The sequence below is a fragment of the Callorhinchus milii genome, unplaced genomic scaffold (assembly GCF_018977255.1).
Source record: "Callorhinchus milii isolate IMCB2004 unplaced genomic scaffold, IMCB_Cmil_1.0 Scaffold4, whole genome shotgun sequence".
Taxonomy (NCBI): domain Eukaryota; kingdom Metazoa; phylum Chordata; class Chondrichthyes; order Chimaeriformes; family Callorhinchidae; genus Callorhinchus; species Callorhinchus milii.
The window spans coordinates 10,222,539-10,249,929 of record NW_024704745.1 but is presented as its reverse complement, the minus strand read 5'-3'; the positions used below and the strand labels follow the sequence as shown (position 1 = coordinate 10,249,929).

The 27,391-nt window shown below is 40.9% G+C and overlaps 1 protein-coding gene across 1 annotated transcript in view; it reads right to left on the bottom strand.

Moving 5' to 3' along the window:
• LOC103180129 (CD166 antigen) overlaps positions 1-27,391 on the bottom strand; it is a 132,560-nt gene that overhangs the window by 6,183 nt on the left and 98,986 nt on the right. The window contains exons 2-12 of the mRNA XM_007895789.2: positions 10,611-10,711; positions 9,533-9,746; positions 8,590-8,654; positions 7,465-7,552; positions 6,918-7,100; positions 4,607-4,731; positions 4,188-4,317; positions 3,118-3,230; positions 1,482-1,617; positions 1,051-1,166; positions 597-723 (exon numbers count right to left, since the gene is read on the bottom strand). Coding sequence (XP_007893980.1) covers positions 597-723; positions 1,051-1,166; positions 1,482-1,617; positions 3,118-3,230; positions 4,188-4,317; positions 4,607-4,731; positions 6,918-7,100; positions 7,465-7,552; positions 8,590-8,654; positions 9,533-9,746; positions 10,611-10,711 — 1,398 coding nt within the window. The remainder of the gene's footprint in view (positions 1-596; positions 724-1,050; positions 1,167-1,481; positions 1,618-3,117; positions 3,231-4,187; positions 4,318-4,606; positions 4,732-6,917; positions 7,101-7,464; positions 7,553-8,589; positions 8,655-9,532; positions 9,747-10,610; positions 10,712-27,391) is intronic.

The following is a 27,391-nucleotide window of genomic DNA, read 5'->3' as shown; positions in this document are numbered from 1 at the left end:
AATGGTAGCTTGTCCTAGATGGGCAAGGAGTGGAAGCTTGCCCTGGTGCTTTCGCAGTATTCAAATACACCCTCCAATGTTCTCAGCAACACCCCCACTTCCTCCCGGTTAACCAAAGGCAAATACTTGAAGATAAAAAAAAATAATCCTTGCATTTGATATAGCGCTTTTTCGCATCTTCTAGACGTCTTAAAGAGCTTCACAGAATGTACTGTAAAGTGAATTGACTGTATATTTATGGGCAAAACTCGGCAGCCAATTGCACACAGCAGTGACCCACAAACAGTCGTGGATTAAAGTGTCAAATTTATTATTTTTTTTCTTCCTGAGGGATTATTATCAGGCATGTGGAGTAAAGAAACTTGCCCAAGGTTTCGCCCCGCCGTGAATCAAACCCAAGTTTCTCACTTGTGAGACGAGTGCTCTAACCACTGAGCTACAGGACTCAAAATTTGTGGGGCACACCCTCCAAGGCCCCTTCCTGTCCCTGTCCATCCCCCCAACAATGAGCGCTTGGGCTCACAAAGCTGAAATCATGTCCATATCTCCAGATGTCACCAATGAGCCTGGTTTGCAGAATGCAGTGGAATACTCACTTGAGGTTACGTTCAGATCTTTTTCATCCTGTCCATAGCTGTTTTGGGCTGTGCACGATACTGTCATGTTCTCCAGGGGTTTGAAAGTAAGTTTGTGGACAGTTATATTCTTTGCTTTGTCTACTTGCTGTAAAGAAAACAATTATATTTTTTATTTATTCAGACTCCTGGAAGTCCACAGTGTTTTAAGAGTGGGTTACGAAACATCTCACAGCGAGAGGCTCACTACCTGGTGCTGTGGATTAGTAATACATAGGTTTACTATAGAATGATATAGGGCTTGATCCTACAACCTTCTTGTCTTCTGAAACAAGAACGCTACCAACTGAGCACTTTGAAAGACCAAAGATAGAAATTTTAGGTATTTTAGATAATAGATGGCTTTAATGAGGTAATGGTTATTATCATTACTGTTGATCAATACTGGATTTGGACAGATCACGATGCTGCTCACAATTGTGCCATTGACATTCCATTTGATGCTTGGCCTGGGAAATCCCTCCACAGCACAGGTTATCTGCTTTGAATCATCCAAGACCTTCTTTGTCAAGCGAATTATGTGTGGTTCTCCTGTAACAAAGACGAGATTCATTTCAAATCAATGGCAGTTAAAAGTAACATCGCGCTTCGAAAAATTAGCCAGAGCTCCTGATAGGTGTCCGCAAGCAATCCCATGCATTTTTCTGATTACAAGTGCACACAAGCTATCCTCCTTCAAATCTCCAATCATGGCAATCTTATATCTGTCCACACGTTCCATTCAATTAAGCCCCCGGATCCGAAATTCAATACTTTGCAATGACCCCTGCTGGAAAGTGTGTTCACTTCAATGTTTGGTGACAACATACTCAGCTCAGACTCATAAAAGCACCTCTACTGTTTTACCTTCCACTTGAAGCTCCATTGTTTGCTTTATCTTTACTCCCGGCAGCTCTCCTATTTTGGCTTGGCAGGTGTAAATGCCAGAATTCTTGAACTCTAGAGAATCCACTGTGTAGGGGAATAGGAATTCTATGTCCTTCTAAAAATAAAGAAAGGACCTGTTAGAAACATTCAGCTCTAAGAACAGGCTGCCTTCTCATCTCTGGAAGAAATAAACGTTGTGTAGTGAAGACCTGCAAGCAAGAAACCAGTATTACTGAATAATAGAAAAGAAAATATTATTCTTGGAATAAAGATGAGCTGAATTAATTTGCAAATATACATTTCTATAGGTCTCGGCATGGGTCTCACATCATCCTCCCGGACTCAAAGTTGTTAACACACTGACTTAATGGAAATATTACAGATAAAAATTGTGCAGGAAAAACATAACCACTGTGTAAACGCCATTGTTATTTCTAACAACAGAACCATACTACACTGGGCCCTCCCCCTGAAACGAACTTTCCACTTGAAAACAGTATTGTCAGTGTCCATGATTGCTCAGTGTGTTAATAATAATAATCCTTGCATTTGCTATAGTGCCTTATCACGTCTATGAGAAATCCCAAAGCGCTTCACATAATATACTGTAAAGTGTAAGGACTGCGTGTTTGTGGGTGAAATGCGGCTACCAATTACGCACAGAGTAGTGTCCCACAAACACGTGGATTGAGTGACCAAATTATTATGATTATTATTATTGTTATCATACACATACACACTAAAGGTTAAGCTTCCATATCAATAAAGTAAACCAGTCATCTTGAAGGGCAAGGCCATCACTACTGAAATGTGTGCAATCAATGTAGAAACCAACGGGCTACCTTCAGGGAAGCCTATTTCAGGACTTCACCTCTTTTAAGAATTGAACTTGACCATCAACTTCTTTGAGTAATGACAATATCTTTCTGGTTATCATATACAGCAGTAAATGTATTTAGGGTGGGGTGTGAGTGGCATCTAGGAACTTCTGACAATAATAATAATCATACTTGCGTTTGATGTAATGCCTATCAACATTGAAAAGTATGTCAAGGGTAATTGTTGTCAAGTGCAGTGACTGTATATTTATAGATAAATGGACAATCATTTCGCTCACAGCAAGAAAGATACACAAAAGGGTAGGAAGTTAATATCAATCATACTGGGAGATGGCCAGGACACCAGCAAAATAATAATAATGTCAGAAGATCTTCAAAATCGACCAAAGCAGGCAGGCAGGCGGCTTAAATTGTCATTCAGAGGACGGGGCCTCCACCAATGCCATGCCTGCTCCCCAGCACTGTACTGAAGGGTCAGCCTGGCCTATGAGCTCAGGTCCCCAAAACAAAACCTGGCCATTCACTTCATGACTGTTTGTGGAACATTGTTGCGCGCATCTTGTCTGCCGTTCGCGAGCCCACGAAATATACAATCACTCGACTTTACAGTACATCCTGCAAAATGCTTTGAGACATCCTCCCGATGCGAAAGGCATTATACTAAATGTTAGGATTATTATCATTGTTACTACTGTATTATTAGTATTATTATGTCTCAATGCGGGAGCTGAACTCACAAATTTCTGACTCAAAACTACCAACCGAGCCAAACTTACTTTCTTCAGGACGATGCTCACGGTTCCTGAAGCGTCAGCTTTACAGTTCACAGTTATGTTTTCTCCCAGCTTCTTCTTGATGAGTCCACTGGGGCTAATAGTCAAGTCCACGTCTGTGTAATGAGAAAAAAATGACAAGTTCTTTCTTTGAAAGTTGCCAATCTCGTTTCCCCCTTTGGTTTAGTTGCCAATGATTCCTGCCTAGAGTGAAACCCGTAAAGTCTCAGAGCTAGGTATGTGTGCGCGTGTATGTGTGTAAAGTTCCCATGTCTGTGGTTTGTTTGCAGCTCCACGGACAGCCAGCTAAAGCTCTGGGATGGCAATAAACCTCACTGCTTAAGATTGTTTCACCTGGTCTTAGCCCGTGTTTGTTTTAAAATGTAAGATTATGCAGATTTATGGAAAACTCTTAAATACAATCTTAATTTTGAAGCCTTTTTGCCCAGTTCTTAAAAATTGAATTGAAAAATTTTGAAATGGGAATTTAAGATTTTCTCACAATTCAATATGATCTTAAATTTTAAGACAATATAGCCTAAAGACGCAGACTGGGTGGAACTTCTGGTTTGATCTTCAATCTGAGTTGACTTAGCTGATCTCAAACACTCCCCTTTTGGACTACAAAGAATCAGTGAAAATGTTATATTTGGTTGTGGCTGTTCTGTTCAGGATGGTTTGATTTACGGATCTAATCAGATGAGCACATTTTCAGATCCCTGCTGCTAAATTCATGATATTACAAGAAAGATTCAGATGAAGAAGACTCTTTAGCCCATTTGATCTCATCCTTCCACCAGACCACCCTATAATACGATCCCTATTGAGGGACCAATCTTAAATTAGCCCAGCATTCAATTCTCAACCAGCCTTCCGAGTAACCCGTTGCAGTCACAGTTAACTTGTTTGTGAATAAAAGATAGAACCTATAATAATCCTCAGAGAGCAGATCTGCCTTCACCATAATAAAGCGCAAGTGGAGACATCGTCACTTACGGCAGCAATTTGCCAGAACACTTCAATCACCTTCGCCTGAAGAATATTCAACAATATGTAGGAAATGAATGACTTACAGTGAACGGTAATGTTTTTGGCATCCTTTAAGCTAGGATCACTGTTCATTGAGCACTCGTATTCCCCAGTGTCATTTCGATTCACTGAATTTAAAATTAATTCAGTCTTCCCGGAAGTTTGTAACTCCCCCTATGACAAAACACATGCCCAATCAATACATTTGTGACTATTACAAAGTGGTAAATGGGTGGAATCAACAGTCTATTCAAAGCATTACAAGTACATGTTCTGTATGGTAATGATGGAATGGGGTTGATGGAAGTTACAGAGAAATCTGCAGCTAAGACCATCCCAACCCCAGCTGAAGAAGGATATAGGACTGCAAGCATTTACTCAATGGGAACAAGCAGAAAGAAGAGGGAACTAAGCCGAAGACAAGTTGTACAAATGGAAAACAAACCAGATAAGTTTAACTTACATTTTTCTTGAAGGTGAACAGCTCTGGAACAGGGTATCCATCTCCTGAGCAGGACAGGGTAACTTTGTCCCCCTCTCTGATAGCTTTCTCTGGTGACACTTTTAGCATAATCTTCGAAGTGTTATCTGAGCAAACGATGGGAGAGGGGGAACTGGTGTTTACTCATTCAGATCCTAATATCCCCTGCACACTTCCCATCACACAGTACTTTGTATTCAATTTTGTTTCATGTCATTCAACATGTGGTGCTGTCATTATTCAGGGTCATACAAATGACAACGTGCATTTACATAGTGCCCTTCATGCGGCTAGTGTCTCGGAGCGCTGAACAATGGTGTAGTTTGACACCAAGTCGGGGAGAAAGGCGAGGTGAATGTAGATGGTCAAAGAGGAAAGTCTTCAGGTGCAATTTGAAGACGGGTAAAAAGGAGGCAAAGCAGAGGGATTGATACTGGCAGGGAAGAGCAGTGACCTTTTGCAGGATGAGGCAAGCCAGAATAATTGGGGATTGCATCTGTTAGACAATGAGGTCTGTCATATGATCATTTAAAATTTACACCTTAATGCTAGAGGTAGCTCACCCTCTTCCCCCCCTCCCCCCCACCCACACCACACACACACACACACACACATGCGTTAATTCCAATGCCAGTGAAGGCAGATCTTGCAGTGGACTTCCATTTCATCACAGCATTCCCTTGTCAGTTAGCATCTTACTCTCAGTCGTTTGTTGAGAAAAAAGCCACCTCTATCCTGCTGTGTTCACTGACAAATACACAAGTCACCGCACTTCATTAGAAACTTCATGAAGTGCTTTTAGTTGTTAGAGGCGCACTACTAATGGCAAGGAATTAGTATTACTATCACTCCTAGGTGTTGCAATAAAGACTATAGAAACTCCTTCCAAAAAAATACCACATGTGACATACAATAACTTCAGCCTTCATGGAAACGTGCTTCTAATTGAAAAGGTGTTCCAGAATTGCTGCTGAACAAGATCTGTGTTTTTTACACAGAGCCTTGGTTTGGTTCAAATAAAAGCTAACGGACGACAGCGAAATGATTATGGATGACATCGGATTATTTCGCCCAGAAAATATACAGTCAATTCACTTTACAGTGTATCCTGTCAAGCGCTTTGAGACGTCCTAAAGACGTGATAGGGCGTTAAATCTAATGAAACGATTGTTATTGTGACTGAGAAGTGAAATAATCAGCTTTAACTGAGTGTGTTTGTGTGTGTGTGTGTGTGTGTGGAGCCCTCGATTGCAGTATTTCTTGTACAAGTTAATAACTAGCTTGCTCCCAGTCACCGACCAGAATGGTGTTGCTTCTTTCAGCACCGTTCTGTCAGGGGCCAGTGCGCCAATCAATTTAAAGCTCCATTGCACAAGTGAATCCTGTGAATGAGCACTGACAATGACAGTGATCACTGGTGGTCAGTCACAAGTGGCTATTCCCCCATCACTTTTTTATGCCGTGCCAACAGGAGATGAAGGAGATTTTAACTTCCTGAGGAATAAGTAATGTAGCTGGGAAGTTGCAATCTGTACTCGCACCCCTTTTCTACTGTTCTACTATACATGTGATTTAGAAGTACTCTACCCCAGGACATTAAGATTAAAAGAACTGAACGGGTCACTGACATGCCTCCGCTGGGCAATGATGCAGCAGCAACAGAGCTTGCGCTGTCTGCAAACGCTGTTATCGTAATGTGCTCATTTAAAACATCACTTGATCAGTCACGTTGCAGCTGTTTATTGGACATTGCAGTGTGCAAATTGTCTGCAGGGACAAGCACACAGTATTTATATATGCAAAACTCCGATATATACACAATATATACCCAAATACTCTGCACTTAATAATAATAATACTTGCATTTGATATAGCGCTTTTAAGACGTCTTCTAGACGTCTTAAAGCGCTTCACAGAATATATTGTAAAGTGAATTGACAGTATATTTGTAGGCGAAATGCGCCAGCCAATTGCGCACAGCAGTGTCCCACAAAAAGTCATGGATTGAAAATGACCAATTTATTATTTTTTTTAGGGATTATTATCAGGCGTCTGGAGCAAGAAAACTTGCCCGAGGTGTCACTCTGCCAGGAATCTGGGTTTCACAGAAACTTCACAGAACTTCTGATTGCAAAATGTTGTCACTATGATGATCCCGGTTAACATTTACGGTACAGCTCTATCCTGAACAAGCCAGGAATGCCACAGCGTGCAGATCATACTGTCACATCTCTTGTACAATGCCCTGTCCACATGTCATATAGCCGAGGCATGAATTGTGATCCCTACTTACAGTGTATCTTGACATGTGCTGTTTTAGACACTTTCTTTGCTTTCTTGGTTGGGCTCTCAAAATAATGCACTATACATTTAAATGAAATCTCTTGCTCATCTCTTTTTGACAAGTACTTCAGAGTCGAGTCTGTTATAAAATAACCATTCTGATCGTTTGCATTCTGCTGATCGATAGCCACGGCTGGAAAGCAAAAGGAAGAAGGTTTGTAAATCCTGTCAATTTTCAAATTGGATATTAGGGCAATTTTGCAGTATTCCTTAAACTATTCTTGAGTTAGTTAACACATTGCCATTCATTATGTTAGTTAACACATCCCATTCACTTTTTAAGGTTTTATATAAGTGTAAATTGTATTTATTATTTACTGATCCCTTTCCGAACCTTGCAATTTAATAATTCTTGAGTAATTTAAGAAATGGACTTAAAAAATAGTTATCTAGGCATCGTTCGCGGTATATTCATCTATCCTACAAGCATTCAACTTTGCTAGGAATGGCAAACTCTGTCAGTACACAGACATTGGTTTGAAACTCTATTATCTTACCTGGATCATCAATTTTGATGTTCTCGTTGTTCATCTGCCAAGTAATGTTAGCTTGCGGAAAGCTGCCATTCACAGTGCACGTACCAACCTTAAGTGAAAGGGTACGGTTAGAAAAAAATTAAACATCCCAATGTTCTTGGGCTACGAAGGACATTGATAGGTTTCTGTTTCATGTTATTGCTAGGCATCAGTCTCTGTTAAAAAGACATTGTAAAAATGTTGATGTCATACCCTTCGGGGTTAAGTGCCTGCACCAATATTCCATTCTAATACTGTACACTATTCAGGATAGCTTGATGTAAAAAAAAACACTTAGTCCAATTTTGCCTTCCAGTTTTACTGTCCTGTTTTAAAGCTTTGTCTATTCCCCCAATTATTGATTTTACGTTTCATCTGTTCTGCCTATCTTAAGGTATTTCCCTTCATTTTGACTCTTAACTCTAAAAGCTTTAACATGTGAGCACATGGTAAGCACTGCACGATTAGTTCTCCATCCATTCATCTGTGCGGTACATATAACGATGCTTTTCACTTTCAGGTACCAATCAAGTAGGTGTTTTATTTTGTCATCTGGAATCTGCTAATGCGGAAACCCATGCCTAGCAGTATCCAAATAAGATTGACAGTTCCATGTATTCATTGCACCTACTCATGGAAATTTCCTTTGTCTATGGTGGAACGCAAACTCCCTGCCCAAAGAGACGCACCCTCCTTCCTTAACAAAACAATATCATACAAAATTACATTTGCATTACATTATAACCCCAGCAAGTTGGCAAGAGTCAAGTCTTGGGGGCCCCAGAGCATGATTTGAGGTTGACCAACAAAATGCATAACAGTGCCCTGGAGTACTGAGAACCTGCCTGGCTCAGGCACCGGACAACCAAGATCTTTAAAAAGGTTTGATTCGATTCTGATAATCCAGTTCAGCCCCAAGATCCTATTAATTGTTAGAGCCACAAATCTCCCTTGGAAGTGCAAATGCCTCTTTAGGATCGCCACTAGCCCAACACCTCAAAGACCTCCCTCTAGTGGGTCAGATTTGAATGATCGGCTCGATGGGAATGTTGAACATTGCGGGAACTATCAAACGGCTTGCGTTCGTGCTATTCAGAGAGAACCAACCTGTTGCATTTTCCCTTCATTGAGGAAAGACATTGTCTGTGTCAAATGAACAGCAGATGGTATTTCTGCAGAGGAAAGTAAACGCAAGAAAAAACGGTTAAGTAACAACTGATGGAGAAAGGAAACATTTTAAATTTAATTTTACTCTATCCTTTTTGCTTCCTTTCCACTTTTCAAGCTGTCCTTTATTCAGCTCAGAACTCTGGACAGTCTAGTCTAATGGCAATAATAATAATAATCCTTGCATTTGACATAGCGCCTTATCACGTCTTGAGATGTCTCAAAGCGCTTCACAGAATATACTGTAAAGTGAATTGACTGTTTATTTTGTGGGCGAAATGTGGCAGCCAATTTCGCACAGTAGTGTCCCACAAACAGTCGTGGATTGAGTGACCAAATTATTAATTTTTTTTGAAGGGTTATTACCCCCAGAAAAGTGATCCGACAATCGACTAATAATCGGGTTCCTACTTACTGCTAAGCGGTAAACAGAAACGTGTGGAGTAAGGAAACTTGCCCAACATTTCGTTCTACTCGGGAATCAAACCCAGACCCTCTCGCTTGTGAGGCGAGTGCTCTAACCACTGAGCTACAGGAATCCATGCAATGGGACTCCATATTAGATTCTATCCCACAGTCAATTTTTACTATTCTGCTAGAACGCTATTTACACTGTATGGCTTTGTCCACCTATGCTGCTATTTTTAAAGTCCTGTAAATCTGAATCCATAGATCCTTTTGTTCCTGTACCACTCTTAGGGATATAGGGTATAACTTTACATTTCTCTATGTTGCATTTCTTCTGCCACCTCTCTGCCCATCCTACAAGTCTATTTATGTCTTCCTGCATCTATTTTGCAATCGATTATTCAAATAAATTAACAACTCTGGGAAGGGTTCCTTCACAATAATAAAAAATCACCAGATATCTTTGATTACTTACTGAAGACTCTGACAGTGACCGGATTCTCCTCCAAAACGATTCCATATAATACAAAACAGTTGAATTTCCTTTCGTCTTTGATACTAATATCGGAGATAGTTAAGGAATAGTTCTTAGACATAACTATCCTTCCCTCGTATTCAGTAACATTTACGTTTGTAGTAATGCCCGTGAGCACATTAATTCCAGCAAGAGTCTCAAGTTTACCAATTTCCTGAAAAAATGGAAAAAAGGCATATTTTAAAGAGGAAGCTCTGAAGGACAGTGATTTCATTCAGTTCTGGCAAATCTTGTCTCCATTCCTGAAGGGACATGACTTTGTGATAAAATTCCATAGCTACAAATAGTCCTCTCGTATCCATTCCATATGTGTCTCCCTCAACAGCGATCCTGAAAGTGGGGGGGGAGGTAGATTTGTGTGTGAATGACAATACTGGTGGGAAAAATGTCCCCCCTCCACGCTCCCCCTGCTAAGGTCCAGATGTGCTCAAGGCAATTGCAGCATCCAAACTATTACATTACAGTACAATACAAAATTACATTTGTATAGCGCCGTTCACGTCGGGAGGAGGTCCCAAGGCGATGGGACAGTCACGGATCTATTGGGATCTTCTGAGGAAAGAATGAGTGCAACTTTCTGGTCTGTGGAGTCTATTCTTTTTACACAGACTAAGCTACCAAGAAAGTGAATGTGTCTTTCTTTATCGCTCCACCACCATTTGTGCTTTGTGCTTTGTCCTCCCGACCTGAAAGGCGCTATACAGATGTAATCTTGTTGTTGTTGATATCTTTTCAGTATTCCTTGTTAGAAGCTGCAAACTGCAACGGAAACACTCACCGCCTTTCTAAGTGAGGGACGCGTGCTTAGCAACGGAATGCATAAATCAAGTCAACCGTTGTTCCTCGTCGCAAGTCACTCGGTTATTATATCACATTGCACATCGCCACATTGCAAACGTTCAAAACAAACAGAGAAAAAAGCAAGAGAGCTCCGGTGAACTGAACATTCTCTAAAACGGCAATGGAGTCATCCTTACAGGTGCGACAGCAATGTCATAGAAACAAGTGGGTCGCTCACCGTGTTCCATCCAACTACTGTCGGATTAGCATGTAATCGCACAGGGCAGTCAAGTGTTATGGTATCTCCAACATGGGCTGTCACGGTGACCCCCTCCAACGCTGAAAATAATAGGGGATAAAATGCAATGAATTATTCAACATCAGAACATTAGCTTTTCCAGGTTTTCAGATTTAATGGGGGGGTGGGGGAAGAGGGGAGATAAATAAAGGAAGAAAGAGAAATAATTACATTTGATATTGTGCTTTGCACATCAAAATTTCTCAAAGCACTTCACAGTTCGCAGTTCTCTGTAAAGTGCAACGACTGAGTATTCTTAGGCAAATATATCTATTCATCACTGCAGGGATCATCAATTCACTGCCTTCTCCAGGAACAACGTTTTCTTGCACAGTCGAACCTTGGTATTTCGATTCTTAAGCAATTGTTTTTAAAAAGAAAGCAAATCATCTGCCAAATACATACGTAGGCGACACAGTGAGTAGGTGCAGTTTCTTTGATTCAAGTGAAGTGCTCGGTTGGGTAACGTAATCTCCATGTGCTTATTTGTGAAAATAGACCATAAATTGGCACTTTTGGCACATAAATTAGCAGTTTTGTGGGTGATCAGTTATACAGCTCATGTGCATCTGTTTCAAAAAGGTGTGAAAATATACCTGGAATAAATTTAAAACACTACAAATATATACAGGAAACTGTTTAAGATCAATCCCAATTCATCACCAAATACCATGCCAGTCTATTTAGGTGGGATATTATACAATCATTTTATCTTACAGTAGCATATTTCCACCACTGGATGCTGCTGTGCTACTGGCCTTGGATTTCTGCAAAGTCCAAAGACATGTTAAATCTGAAGTAAACTGAGACTTCTTGGCAGTTTTCTAGCATTTTTGAGAACTGTAGAATATTTGAGAACTGTAATTTCACACTATATTCTTTAGTGTTCAAGTCTTTGATGCAAAATATTGGGAGAGAAATGGGTGCAAATTTAGTTGTTGCAATCACATCCCTGATAAACTGGCATGTGGAAAGGCTGCCAAGATTACATATATCGCAGTTTTTTTCCAAATTGAGCACTTTGCAACCTAAATTCTTTCTTCGACAGAAAACACATTTCTGTGTTTGAATGGCCATGGGTTTTGCATTGTCTGGCTTCTCTTTTTTGAAGTCTTAAATCTTCTCAAGTCTGTACTGTGGTGAAATATATTTCACTCCCTGTTGTGAAAAGTAATCTGCTTGTTGCTGCAAAGTAGAACTCATGGTTTTGTACAGAATATAATGTGACCAAGGACTGTTCAAATTGTATGCAGTTGTGAGCTTGGTGCACTGTTATTTTGACGAACATGTGCAATATATGTGATAAAGAAATAAAATGCTGAAAACATGCTGAAATGTCAATTTGGGATGTAAAATAGGGAGAAGCGTGGTGTAGATATTAAGATTAGAGGAAACAACATTGTCAATTTCATATCTGTCATGTATCCTGAGTTCAAGAAAACAACTGGGGCGTGAAAGCTCGGACATGCAGGAGACCACAAAGTTGCTTGTGCCCAGATCAAAGAAGCAGACTTCCTACTTGAGGTTCAGAGGTTCAAGCAAGAAGAGAAGCCACCTACGGGATCTTTCAGACTGAAAAATTCAACACTTCCTACCAGCGCTCTCCAACTACAATAGATTCAACACCTGCTAGCAGTGCTCTCAAACCAAACAAATCCTTGTCTGCTTCCCTATGAACTTTGATATTGTCACCACGGTGACATACTCTTAAGTATAATATTGCCTATTGTGTTAACGTGAAACTATATATGCTTGACTATGTATACATAAGTCTTATTATCCACAATCAGTCTATAACTCAGTAATAAACCAGTTATTAAGCATAGAAGACAAGTGTTTTCAGTTCCTCTGCTCCTGGGTTCTCAATCCCATAATTTGGCTCCGCAGAATAACTAGTTCTATTCTGGCCGCACCTCCGTGACAGGCGTCAGAGAGAGGTTAGTTCAATTCTAAGGATAATTATCCTTGCACTTGATACAGTGCCTCATTACATCTTTGAGATGTCTCAAATCGCTTCACAAAACATGCTGTAAAGTGAATTGACTGTATATTTTGTGGGCGATATACAACAGCCAATTGCGCACAGCAGTGTCCCACAAACAGTTATGCATTGAAGTGACCAATTTATTATTTTTTTTAAGGAATTATTACCCCAGAAAAGCAATCCGCCAAACGACTAACAACTGGGTTCCTACTTACTGCTAGGTAAATCGAGGCGTGTGGAATAAGGAAACTTGCCCTACATTTTGCCCTGCCGGGAATCAAACCCAAGTCCTGTAAAGGGAATTGACATTATATTTCATGGGTGAAACAGGCCAGCCAGTTGCGTCCTGCAGTGTACCACAAACAGTCGTAGATGAAGTGACCAAATTAATATTATTTTTTTTTGTGAGGCGAGTGCTCTAACCAACTGAGCTACAGGACTCCACTCTGGCCGACACCCAGGCTTCACAGAGTGGTTAGTTCCATTCTGACCGTTCCTATATTTCCAACAGTACTGAGTTAGCTAATCTGAGCCTGGACAGGAGTTGAGATGCTACAATTGGCCTGGGTTGAGGGGGAAGTGGGTAGAAATCTGCCAGGGTTCCCACTCTTGAGCAAGACTCGAACATGAATAATGGCTTTTCGGACAAGGACAGTAACAAATTAGCGCAGAGGAAAAAAGAATAAAAACATCTTATGCTGTGCAAAACAGAGAAGAAAATAGAACAAAAATGTTGGCAAAAAAATGAAATCATAATTTTAATGGTGCAATTGAAAAGATAAATAACAAGGTGGGACTGGCTTTTACAAGCTGCTATCTCGTGCACTGGGCAAGTAAGCCTGCTGCAGACAACAGTGTCTGCCTTTTTTTTTATAAATGTGTATCTTGTCATTCTTCTCAAACTAAGATTACTGGGGGAAAAAACTGCAATTACATTTTTTTTCATTAAAGAGATAGAGTATTAGGTTTCAGAGTCTGTCGTCCTCACTGTTAATGATTCATACAGAAAATCTCCATCTGGTCTAACCTAGCTCTCTGTAAATTGCAAGGTGGGGGCAATATTCTCCTGTAATTCATCTTCAATATGTGAAAAATCCGAAATAATTGGGTGTGTCGGTGTTGTGACTTTGTTAGCTCCTGTTTCATCTTTGTATTCATCCTGGGCTGTCTCATTGAGTTACATTGCCAAGACTCAAAGCAACCCATCTAATTTGTTTGTATTCGCTGTATCTCTGATGATTAAATGTCAGTCTGTAGAAGGGATTCTCAACTTTGTTATGCACTGATTGTACAATGTATTTCCTCCTAACTGATGCTCTTGCCTTCAGACAATTTTGGGCGAAACTAGATTGCCTGGTTAATCTGCATATAAATCAGAATATTTAAAATGTAATACTGTAGCTTGGTTTTTTAAAAAATTGAATTACCAGTTTACTTTCAGGAAAATCTTATCTCTCCGATGAATATTTAAGGACTGCACTCTAATATAAAATAGGAGTTGACATCTGAGTATGCTTTTAGAACTGAGCAACATCAGAACTACCCCACAGAAACACAGCTCTGTTATGGACATTGTTTAAACTATGTTTCATGTTAATAATCCGTTTTTATCGGAATAATTCCTTGGTGCCAACTGAATCTCACAGTGTACCCACTCATCTCCACCTCCCCCCAGGTTATATTCTAGACAGGTACTTATTTTTATTCCTTTGGAAAGGGTAAAGGCCTCAGTGGGTTTACACACTCAAGTCCAAAAGGTTTTTTTAAATTTCCCCCCAAATAAAATAATAGTAAATAATAAAAAAAAGTTGGTCACTCAATCCATGACTGTTTGTGGGGCACTACTGTGGGCAATTTGCTGCTGCATTTCACCCACAAAATACACACTTTACAGTATATCCTATGAAGCGTTTTGAGACGTCTCAACGACGTGCTAAGGCGCTATATCAAATGCAAGGATTATTATTATTAAATGAAAGGAAACAAAAGTTTGGGGGCTCCTTTAAATCCGAGGAATTAAGTATTTAAAATGTGGGCAGTACCTGCTTGTAATTGCTTTGTTCGTATCACCTCCTGATCTAAGTTTGTTCTGGAACAATGGTGAGGAAAAGAGATTGGTATTTTGTTCCATGTGAAAGGTTACATACTCAGCAGTGAATGTGAGAAAAATATCCCCACAGACTCTCGATTGTACAGCACTTCCTTTGGTTCAAGCCAATCATATTAATCTCCTAATCGTTTCTACAGCAACAGAACATGGCTCTCACAGCACATGCCATGAAACACATGGGCTATTTTAGCTTAATAACTTTTAGGCTTGTTGGGAGGGAGGGAGGGAGGATGTTTTTTTAAAGCGTGGGATTTTGTAACTGTTTTTATCACCCTGGTTGTGCCAATTTCTGTTACGGTAGATTAAAGCATGTTACACTATGTGCTGTGATAATAAGTATCACTTATTCATTTTCACTCCTTGCATTAAACAATTTAAAAATGAAGACCAACAGTACTCCTACAACAGTTCCCAGAAATAGGTTGTTTTGAAGTAAATGGGATGGCTCGCAGTATTGATAATATTGTGCAGTTTTGATAACATTTCGTATTTTTTTAAAAAATACTTCAATATTTCTCCTCTCTGCCTAGGAGAGTCCTTATGGCTGGAGCTCTTACAAAGCTCTGAAGCTGGATGCTGTGTGAAGGGCACTATATGAATGCAAGTTGTTGTGGATACTTTTCTTGTCAATTATTTTCCTTTCTCTTCTGCTCTTCTATTTTCCCAAAGCTGTACAAACCTCAAATCTGTTGGCTTCCATCCACACAACACAAAATTACATTTGTATAAGTGCCTTTCATGTCAGAAGATGTGCAATGCTAGGACAGTCACGTCCCAGTCATGCTAGGACGGTGGTGGGTGGGTGGGGCGTTGTTACCAGGGAAGGTGGAGGGTAGGAAGGTGGCCGAGGGCACGGTCAAAGAGGAGGAACGTGAAATGTTCCTTGAGACGATTCATAACCAGACACCTCATCGCTTTGCCTTGACCATCTCCCATCGCTCCATCCCTCAGAGTGGACCATGAGTCACCTCCTCTCCAGCTCCTTCATGCCATAGCTTTGCCTTCACAGCTGTGGCCTGCCCTATTCTCCTGGCACCATTCCTGCTAGAAGACTGCTTGGCTGTTCTTCCCCCTTCCTCTAAAAAACATCTCTGTCCTCCTCACAGCTGTGGCTTGCCCCACATTTCCCATGTCCCTGCCCTCACAATAATGGCTCAGATCTGCCCCCTCCCCCTAATAGCTGTGTCCCTTTCGGAAGTAGCAACACAGTGGGAGCCAAATAAAGAGATGCCATTTTTCGTGCATCTATTTACAATAACTGATCAGGAGACTTAAGGTGCAGTGCCCTATCTCCTCTGGGATCTGCTGTTAAATCAAACCAGACCGGGTGAGATGAAAGTCTTTTCTCTCTAATGGCTCCAAGAGTCCCATGTGAAATGAGTCTGGAGAATCTCAGTTCCTATCAGTCACCATCCAGAAGCAACACTAACTGGAGATGTCATTCACAGACCACAATGCTTGGCCGATGCGGGAAACATTATTCTGATGCAATTGGAACATCCTCTTCTGAGATTTTCATTAAAGGGTTGCTCTGTTCTGCCATCTAACCATCCTAAACCAGACCTGGCAGTATCTTGGTTTAAATGTGTAAAAAGTTCCGTTGCCCCAACAGCGATGGCAGGACAGTAAACTCAGTGTTTGCTACCACTTCAAAATGATTCTGGTGGAGTGCTGCTTTGTTGAGATGTTAAACCAAGGTCCCACCTCCCAGTTTCCTGTTCAGGTGGTCGTCAAAGATCCCGTAGCATTACTGGAAACATAAAAGAAGATTCTCCCGGTGTCCTGGCCAGTAAACCCCCAGAAAAAAATGGTCATTCACTTCACAGCTGTTTGTACGATATTGCTGTGTGCAAATTGGCTGTCGTATTTATCACAAATACACAGTCACAACATTTTACTTGATCAGCAAAAGAAAAAAAAAGAATCGATCTGCTTTTCCTTGAATCAGTGGAAGCAGGTTTTACATTTTGAGCTAACTTCTATTAATTTTCTCCGCAGTCCCTAGTAAACAACGCGTTTAATAAGTGCCTGAATCATAGCAAAGGAAACATTGTTTGAAAGGTCCCCTGAAGTGTGTGGAAAGAATTATGATAGGAAAACACTGTTTAAACAATATTGTATGTTCTGCAGCCACACAATAGCTTTGATTAAGTGATATTAAGTAATGGAAACAGCTGCTATCCTGACCTGCCTTGTTAAAAAGAAATTAGGTGACACTGTGCACTGTCTGTGACTATTACCGTACCATACAGGGAAAACACACACAGCTGAGAAATTGCAGATTAAATGATGTTGCTGGTGGCAGCGATGACCTTTCTCTCCAACAACAACAACAAGATTCCATTTATAGAGCGCCTTTCACGTCGGGAGGACGTCCCAAGGCGCTGTTCTCCTACAAAATACAGTCTCTCATCCACTCATGTTGGGAGTCGATCTATGCTCGCTTGCGTTAACAGTGCGCGGGCTTCCCTTCAGTGTGTTTATAATAGGATTGTGACTGCACTGGTGATGAGTATTACTTGCTGAATCGGTGCACTATTGTGCAATGGCACACGCTAGGGAAGAAGCGTACAACTAACAAGGAGGGCTCTGCGTGGAGGTAACTGGCGTCATTACCAGCAACACTAACAGTGAAACAGAAGCAAATCACAGATCACAGTGTGTCACCAGAACACAAGATTAAGACTCATTGAAGCATGTTCATCTTTCTAAGGAATTCAGTTTGCTGCTCCTGCTTTGATATGAAGCTTTCTTTCGTGCTTCCCCCGCCCCCTCCATCCTCAACAACTATTCTCCCCTGAAGGCAAGGATTCATGCTACCATACAGTCCGCAGCTGTGTGTTGTACCACTTCTCCCAAGTGGTCACTCTTCACATGCAAACCTAGAGAGCTGAGTGTTGTCAGATTTTTCAACGGGAAATCACAGCCTGGGTCAGTGATTCACTCATTTTCCGACAATGGTCATTGTTTGTCTAACAGGAATGCAAAGCAAATTTCCTCCACCCCTTGCCCATGGTCCCTGAAACCTAGCTGGCATCCTGGCATAGAATTAAAGTAAAGAATTAGCAAAACAAATCTTTACATGGAGTATCATTGGAATATGGAAATCTCTACCACAAATCGTTGTTGAGGTAGTCTATAAATTATTTTAAAAGTAAATAATAATAATAATCCACACATTTGAATACAAACAACTGTATTTTGTAGGAGAATGCGTCACCTACATCAATGTACAGCGTACATCCCACGGTACTCAGAAACAGTATTAAGGGTACGGAGAATGAGCAGGAGGATGGGATTAGCAGGATGGTTTCTGTGGAGAAAATAACAGCACAGACTAGACTGGCGATGTGACCGGTTTCTGTGCTGAAATATTATGCAAGACCATTCTATGATCAGATAACTCAGCGCACATTGATAATTGAATCTGGTACCTATCTGACTTTTGTAGCTCTGTTTCATACTGGGAAGCAGATTTGCTAGTTCCCCTTTCTCGTCCCGTGACAGTGCAAAGCAACACAGAATGATATAAGACATGGGCAAAGTGATCAACTACAGTACCACACCAATGAGCTCACAGGATTGCAGATCCTCAGATCAGAGTCTCCATAGAATGAACAGAATATCCAGTCCTGGGCACCTCCAATGCCTCAGTGAGTAAATGCACCAGGAAGCTTCTGAGATTTGATATCTGCTGTGCGCTGAGATGGTCTCATGTAAAGCTTGACGCTATATTATGCGAATCGATCAGATGGGTATTTTTGGAAGGATGAGACCAAGTGGGCCGAAAAATGGTAGTCTGGACTGGGAAATGCGGGGGAAGAGGATACAAGGAGATCCCCTAAAGTCTAAAGCCATGTCTGACTTTAAGCTCTGAAACCCGGGATCAAACACGAGCTGGGAACCTTTATTGATAATACCTCATTGTTTCTGTGCGTGCCGACCCTCACACAGGGGAAATAGATGTTTGCCTCTTGCTACTTTAGTCTGTCCAGAGTGAATGAGAAATAAATTTGTGCCAAATTCATTAGAGGGAGGAATGACTATTAGTGTGCTAGTGACTATGCTCCAGCTCTTTTAAACCTTCTTACCATATTTCTTCAGACTTCAATGCATGCTCTGGGCCCATAAGGCATTAACTGAGCAGCCATAGGATGCAGGGGAAACTAAGAGAATATATTAATCAAATGCAGGACAGACTGTCTAACTCAACTAATAAATCTTTCATAAAACACAAAACAAGGTTTTCTTATGCCCAATTTGGAGAAGAGGATACAAAGAGTACTGCCAATGTAAAAGATCATTTCTCTTCAACCGTGCCTTCAGCTCCCCTCTCGACTCTCTACTCCCTCCTCACTCCCTCCCTTCCCTCCCCTCACCCTGACCATTTTCCCCCTGCTCGGGTCCCGACCCAACTGTCCAGCGCCTTGGGATGTCCTCCCGATGTAAAAGGCGCTCTATAAATGCAATCTTGTTGTTGTTGTTGTTGTTCCCTCCTTTCCCTGAGATTGAACTGAGTTACAAGAAGCAAAGAAATTTTGTTTGTTGCATGGATTCAAGCTGTTCCCTGACATACGTGATCAACGTGCGCAATTGGCTGTCTCGTTTCGGCCACAAAATATACAGTCAATTCACTTTACAGTATATTCCGTGAAATGCTTTGAGACGTCTCGAAGACTGTTTGCTGGTTTCAATTCTGGTCTGTGCTGGGTTTGCCTATCTCAGCCAGGTTTGTATAGAGAGGTTAAATTAGCCCCGAACTTCCCAATATTAGGGAGGGGAAAACCAACCAAGCCTCCTGCTCCCTCTATAGCACTCTGTACTGGATGTGTGGGTGTAGGGCAGTCAGGATATCTGACTTGGCTGTGCCAACACTCATCGCCAAGGTTCACATATGAATGGTAGCCAATGGGAGGTGGGGGGGTGGCGGTAACTGAAGGGCAACTAGGGCCAGGTGGATACATGTTAAATCACGCAAAACATGGATTCTTTCTCTGTGGGGGGATTATTGGAAATAAAAGTCTCACAACACTTTTCTAAGTGGATCCCAGTTACCTGCAGAGCTGTTACCCACGAGGCTTTGATAAGTTTGACTCTTGAACCTGCCAATTAGTGCTATGCTGCCTTGGAAAATGGAGCCATCGCTCACTGTGCAGAACTCACTGTTCACTGCTCCACTGTATAGAACACTACTGTTGTGTCCTTAAGCGCGAGTCAGGAATTAAGAGGATCCCCCGCATTCTGTAGGAAGTGCGTAACGACTATTTAATTACAATGAACACCATTCCTTACCCTGTTGAAAAGTCACACACAAGAAAAACAATCATGACCTTATTAACTACAAAAAGAACACTGTATTCCTGAGTGTTAGCTCCAGTGAACCCATGCCAAATTTATATGAAACATAAAGAATCATGATCTCCAGCGATTAACACATAAACATCGACTATCATTTTTGTAAAGTTGTGCCAGTATTTAAGTGCACAATAACTTTGGTTGTCAGTACATCCTGCGGCCGTTAAGATACCAGAAGACCACAGACCTGGGTGGGGATAGTTTTAGAGCCAAATATACTTTTGGCTTTCATGACCAGCTCTGGGTCAGAACCCTATTTTTAGATCAACGGGCCAGTACTTTTTTTCCATTGTTTGCTACTTAGGCTTTATTCCATATGGTTTATCGTCAAATTCCTGAGACCCTGGCACATTGGATAAATGACCTTTTACTGAACCAAATAGCAGATCAAAGGCACAGGAATCTTCACATTCCTAGACTCAAAGGCCATTGTCTTAAAAGAACATCAAGATTGTGCAGATCTTTTTGAAAATTTCCAAATTAATTTATAATTTGCGGAAGGCAGCTTTCCACAAGCAATTCTTTTTAAATTCAACCTCTGATAGTGGAGTCGTGTTACTTAACCTTGATAAAGCTATTCTCAGTGCTGGAATGGCATTCTTTCTTCAAAAGGATGCCAATTCCTTCAAAATAAATTTAAAAAAATAATTTGGTCACTCAATCCACAACTGTTTGTGAGACACTGCTATGCGCAATTGGCTGCCACATTTTGTCCATAAAATATACAGTAAATTCACTTTACAGCATATTCTGTGAAGCTCTTTGAGACATGTCAACAACGTGATAAAGCACTATATCAAATTAAAGGATTATTATTATTATTACCATTCATGATCTCTGATCAATCCACAGGGACAAAAAATCAAATCTTTGGCACCAATTTAATAAACACCAAAATGTTCTGAGTTCTGGAGCCCAAAAAATTCACATATAAACAAATTGTCAAAATGAAGGAAATACTTGAATGAGGTGGTCCTAATTCAAGCTTTTCCTTCACTTTTACAATTTGATGATTTTGCCTTTATTGTTTACAGGCAATCCCAAAGCCAATGTCTTACAGTACACTTGTACCATCAGATCGATTCTTTCAGGAAGCAATTAGTCAAGAACTACTTGTTCTGCAAGGAGATATCCTGTGAGAAAGGTAAAGTCAAATGAACTAAGTCCCAGATCAGCACCAGTTTCAATGAAATATAATGATTGTTATTATAGAAAGACAGGAAATGTACGAGGATAAAATCAAATAAGTGGAGCCTAAGAGCTTTTTAAACAATAACAACAGATTACATCAATCATTAATTAATGCTATTCATGTCAGGAGGACTGCAAGATCCTAATCCTTCAGTTTGTGGGTGATATTAACATTCTACAAGATGATAGTCAGCTTGGCTCAGCTGGTAACATTCTTGCCTCCGAGTTAGGAGGTTGTGAGTTCAAGCCCCACATCACGGCTCGAGCTCACAGTCTCGGTTGACATTCTGGGGGAATGCTGCATTGTCAGAGGTGCTACTCTTTCAGACAAGGTGTTAAACCACAGATCCATCTTCCCGTACAGGTGGATATTACATCACATGAGTCAGTCATTTTCTCCCCCTCCTCTCGTGACACCTAATGCTTAGCTACGGTTCCATGAATGCTGTCTGCCTCCAGTACCAAATGGCCATTTTAATTTGAACCCCAGCAGCAGGCTATTCAATTGTGAAGGCATTCACAATCTTATCCTCTGACATTCACATATGTGTACTTTATAGCAGCGGTTAGTGGCTAGTGCTAAGGAATGAGATTCTTGGCTTATTTCCTTCTACTCCCTTGCCTAGGAATGCTAAATTTAGATTTAGTTTTTTAGTTTTTAGCCACTCTGTTGCTAACTCAGAACAGACTAGGAATTGAATTTAAGAACTTTTAGGTCTCCAAGGCTTAGTTTGACACTTGGCAGTAGCTTTGACAACTGAGCCACTGGGTGATATCGCAATGAAATATGAAGGTAAACCCTGAAAGCTTAGAAACTCATTCATATGGCGCTATTTACAGAAAAGAAGAATCTTAAAGTGAATAACAGCCGATGTTGGACACCAAGTCTGTAAGTAGAAATGATCAAAGGGATGCACCTTTAAGAGGATTTTAAAGGCAAGCCCAAACACACCAAGGAGAGGTAAATTTACAGTTTCACACGGATGTAACAGTTGTGTGCATACTGTATGTCTGTCTCATGACAGGTTATAGAGCAACACTTGACAACAAATCACTGGCCTCTTGGAAAGTGAAGGGTGGAGAGAAGAAGGGAATGTGAAGTGGGGATTTTTATTTCAAGTAAAATAATTGTTGGAGGATTGATTTTTGGAGATAGTTTGTAAAAAAAAACATTCCAAAACTCTTCCACCATGTGAAAACTCACTCGCCTCGAGCTTCCCTTTTGACTGAAAGTATTGGGCCAGTCTTACAGGCACCATCACTGACCACTGCAAAATGTACCCGCCTCGCTCCAGTGAACCAGGACTAATGTCAAGCCCTTGTTCTGGTGAGTAACTTCTGAGGTGACGGGTGGTGAAAAATAGAACACTATGTGACCCAGATAACAAACACAATCAAAACGGTTTGCAGGTCATGCGGAGTGACGTAACAAGGGATCGTTTCCCCATTGCTTATTCCCTCTTTACTCTGGTGCAAAATCAAAACCAGTAAAACACGTGCAGAGTATAAACTGGGCTCACGGTAGGAACTGTTCCAACTCTCTACTATTTCTTATTGTACAATTGATGTGAAGCCCCAATAAGGCTTAGCAGGACAGATCAGAAATGTTAATTGAAGGACTTGAACCCAACAGAAAGTTTAACAATATCGGGTTAGTAACAAACTCTGAGTTTAATAGAAAACCAACCTTCGGCTGTTCTAACAAATGCCACTGCTGCTCTGACTGTTACTAGGGAGACTTCTGCAAACATCCACAGCACTTTCCACACGGAGGTGGGATGCATAGAATTCGCAGCTTGGTTTGGATACTCTTAAGCATGGTGATGGGTTTCTGGCAACAAAAAAAAATCACTGCACCTGACCTAACTCCAAACTGGTCTCTTTTTAACTGAGATGAAATAAATAGTTTTTTTAAAAAACAAAATATTATTGTTACAATGACAAATAACTAATTTGATGGGCGTCCTACCCTGTGTAAATGATTCTAATCTACTGCCGGACATTTCTGAGCCCTTTGAGAACTGAATAACCTTTGTTTAGTCTTGAGGAAACAATCAGCTTTTCCTTTATTCTCCTCGCGGTTGTGAATTCTAAGAGTAACTTGTGCTATGGACTGGACTCAGACTGAGCTGAGGAATTGTGGTTTGCCGACTTCCTCCCTTTTCCGCTCAGCCTCTCCTGAGATCAGTGACTCGTGCTGAAACACATTCCACAGGCTTTGGATCCTTATGGTACCCAGTTGATTGGCAACTTTTCACGCATTAGTCTAGACACTGAGTGTGGGCAGGCTGTGGCCACACGTAGCAATCAAACCCGATTCTGTTCTCGTGTGAAGCCCATATGCATGTCCTTCTCAGTACAGTGGCTGATATTAGCTCTCCTTGGCCCAGTGGCACTGAGACCAATTGTGACCAATTAAGCTTTAAATTGTGACCTTCAGGTCCCTATTGATCAGTGGTTCACTAGGCAGTTCCTTTACCTGTCAGAGAGGAGGCTTAAAGACTGCCAGAGAGAGTGAAAACTGGTAACTGTTTGGATTGTATTCTAACGTAACTTACCAGTGGTCAAAGCATAACGATCTAACACATAAACCCATGTCAATTTCAGTGCCATCATACACTATAGATGAAAAGGTCTTTTTTCCTTTATTTTCTTGGGGAAGGGGAGGAGGTTGTTGTTTTCCAACCATATTTTGATCTGTATTTTCCTGGCCGTATTTTAGACCCCAGTTAAGCGCTCTGGGACGCTACCCTGCATAAGAGCACTAAATAAATGCAAGTTGTTGTTGTTTCTTTAACCACTCTTGCTCCCATTCAGTTGGAAGGCCAGGATACCTATCCACTAGATTTCATTCAATGTGGGTTCTTGCTTAAACCAGGAGGTGGTGCACTGCTTGGATGGGAAGCTTCCCCTTCACCTGCCGAAATGGAGCACTATGCTGTGGCTGGGCTGAGAGCCAACTCAAACGTATCCATGACACTGGATGAGGAAGTATCCCAGAAAAGGCCATAGGAACCCACAATCCTCCATCTTGGAAAGCTCAGTGTGCTACCACTACCTCACTAATCTGACGTTTATATTTCTAAAATGATTACTGTATTCAGAAGAGAATATCCACTACCAGTGCACAAAGATAGCACAGAAATGGAGGTTGTTCATCACTATTAAAATCCACAGTGAAAACAGGAAGTATTAAATTACATTACAAGCTAGATTGCTTCCTAGTAATCAATTTTGATTTCCCTATAATTGTCACAAATGCTATTTCTTCAGCATTTACACTGCATGCAAACAACATTAAGTATGTCAGCTGCCAATATCTCAAAGAGAATCTTTCAACCTGATTCAAACCATCCCTTGCACCTTACATTTTTTTTAATTGCCAAACTATTTGAAGGGTCACGGCATACAGGTGCACGGTGGAGAAAAACAAACTGAACAAGTAAAGTGGTTAGGTGTGCAAGGCTTGGGTTTTAAAAATCTGTAGATTGAAGGAGCGAGAATGACAGAAGGCTATACAACAGAAGGCATCTATCGTATGCTGATAGCTGCAAATAGCAATTTTTTTTACACAGTGAATTCTATGCTTTGAATACTCAATTTAACAGCAAAAAGGAGGAGCGGGTTGGATCCCGCATTTGAAACTTGAGAGGAATAAGAGAAGAAAGTTCATCAATAACAATAAATTACATTTGTACAGAGCCTTTAATAAATAACAATAATAATAATCCTTGCATTTGATATAGCGCTTTTCACGTCAGGAGGACGTCCCAAAGCGCTTCACAGAACACACTGTAAAGTGTATTGACTGTATATTTGTGGGCGGACGCGGCAGCCAATTGCGCACAGCAATGTCCCACAAACAGTCGTAGATTGAAAATGACCAATTTATTATTGTTTTTTGTTTTGGAGGGATTATTATTAGGCTCTGTGTGGAGTAAGAAAACTTGCCCAAGGTTTCACCCTCTGCCTGGAATTGAACTCAGGTCTCTTGCTAGCAAAGCGAGTGCTCTAACCACTGAGCTACAGGACTCCACGTTAGAAGGACGTCCCAAGACGCTGGACAGTCAAGGATTTGTACCCGAGCTAGGGGTTAGGAGGGTGACTGAAGGCGCAGTCGAAGAGGAAGATCGTGTGCCCGTAAACAATGAATAATGATTGCATCAGGATGAACAAAGAAAAACAGGAACTAGTGAGACAGTGAGCAATTAGGAAAGAGAACTAGAGATAGAATATCAATGGATTGGAATGTATCTTGTACAAAATTTGAGCGAGGCTCTAGAAATGCCTTTATAGATAATAACTTTGTATTTGATGGTATCCTATCACATCAAAATGTCTTGAAGCTCATCACATGATGTTTACTGTAAAATGCAATCACTGTATTTGCAAATGACCAACAGTCAATTTGCACACAGCAATGAGGTGATTGTTGGCCTGGACATGGGAGAAACTCCTTTCTCTTTTTGAATAGTGCCACTGGATTGTTAATGTTTACTGACACAGACTGATCTCAGTTTAATGTCACGTCTAAAGGGTGGCACCTCTGAAAATTATGTAGGAATCTGTCAGTTCAAAGTCCTGATACGATGCTTGAACACACAACCTTCTGACTCAGAGACAAGAGTACTACCAACCGAGCCAAGATGACAGCTCAAATATGGCAACAGGGCTGAAACCTTGGATGAACTCAATGGGAGTTAAAAGTCGTTGAGAGGAAAATAAATATTTAGCATGAAAAGGGAAATCGAGCAATCTTATCTTGAGGTGCAAGATGGTTTTGCTTTTGTGGATTATTCTTGATTATGTCTGCTATTCATTATTCAAAATCTAATTGTAGGTCTGGCACGGTCAGATTGTGTAACAATGCTGTCTATTAATTGTGTTAGTCTGGCGCGGTGGAAGTGCTCTTACCTCTAAGCCAGAAGGCTGTGGGTTCAAGCCCCCACTTCAGGACTTGAAAACACATAGTCTAAGGTGACACTCAAATGCAGTGCTGGGGATGTGCTGCATGTCGGAGGTGCTATCCTTTGGATGAAATATTAAACCGAGGTCCCGTCTACCTGTTCAGGTGGACCTTAAAGATCCCATGTCACTAGTTGAAAAGTGAAGAGAGTTTTTCCCAGTGTTCTGACCAATAAATCCCACAAATAAAATTGGTCACTCACTCTATGGCATTTTGTGGGACATCGCTGTGCACTAAACTATCTGCCATATATCGCCCACAAAATACACATACAATCCACTTTACAGTATATCCTGTGAAGCATTTTGAAACGGCTCGACGACATGATAAGGCACTACATCAAATGCAAGGATTATTATTATTACTACTGCAGATGGGATAACTAATGGACGAATGCTTGTAACTCAGAACCAGAATGCAACAATTCTTCAGGGGATCCTGAGAAAGAAAGAATTAGCATTTTTCAAGCCTAGTAAACCTCTGTGCTTTTTCAGTACATTTTAATGGGAGGGGATAGAATGAAAGTTTGAACTTTGTCTGTACTCTTCCGTTCCAAATCAAACACAGTTCCTCTGAAATGTGTGGTTACCCTCAGCCACCATGCTCAGTCTTTGAAAAACACCAAAAGATCATTGACAACTTAACAGGAATAAGCCAAACCAGTCTGGGTGGGAGGAATTGGAGTTGCACAAGCCAGATGCTCTTAAGTACACAAGAATAGCCCTAATTTCACTTCGAAATAGTGCTGCATCCTGTTACATAGATTCAGGCACATAAACATCAAGAAAAACGCATCAAAACCCTGAAGCACAAACCTGTATTGGAATAGGTTTATAGCAGTGATTACTTTATAAAGAGTATTTGAAACTATTTACCCACTTGCTTGTGCCAAATTCAATATCACACGTCATCCTTTTTGGGTTATCGGGTCAGGGACAGAGTGAGGGCTGTGTTTAGATGTGTAGGAATGGCTGTGTAGCCAACAAGTTGCTACTATGTGATTACACTGTGCAAATTGGGCTTTGTTTTTCTAGTGTGGGCTGCAATACTCACTCAGGATAACCTAGCACTGGAAGGGTTGTCTTTTCATGTGGTTGTTCCCTTTGATGTTTTCT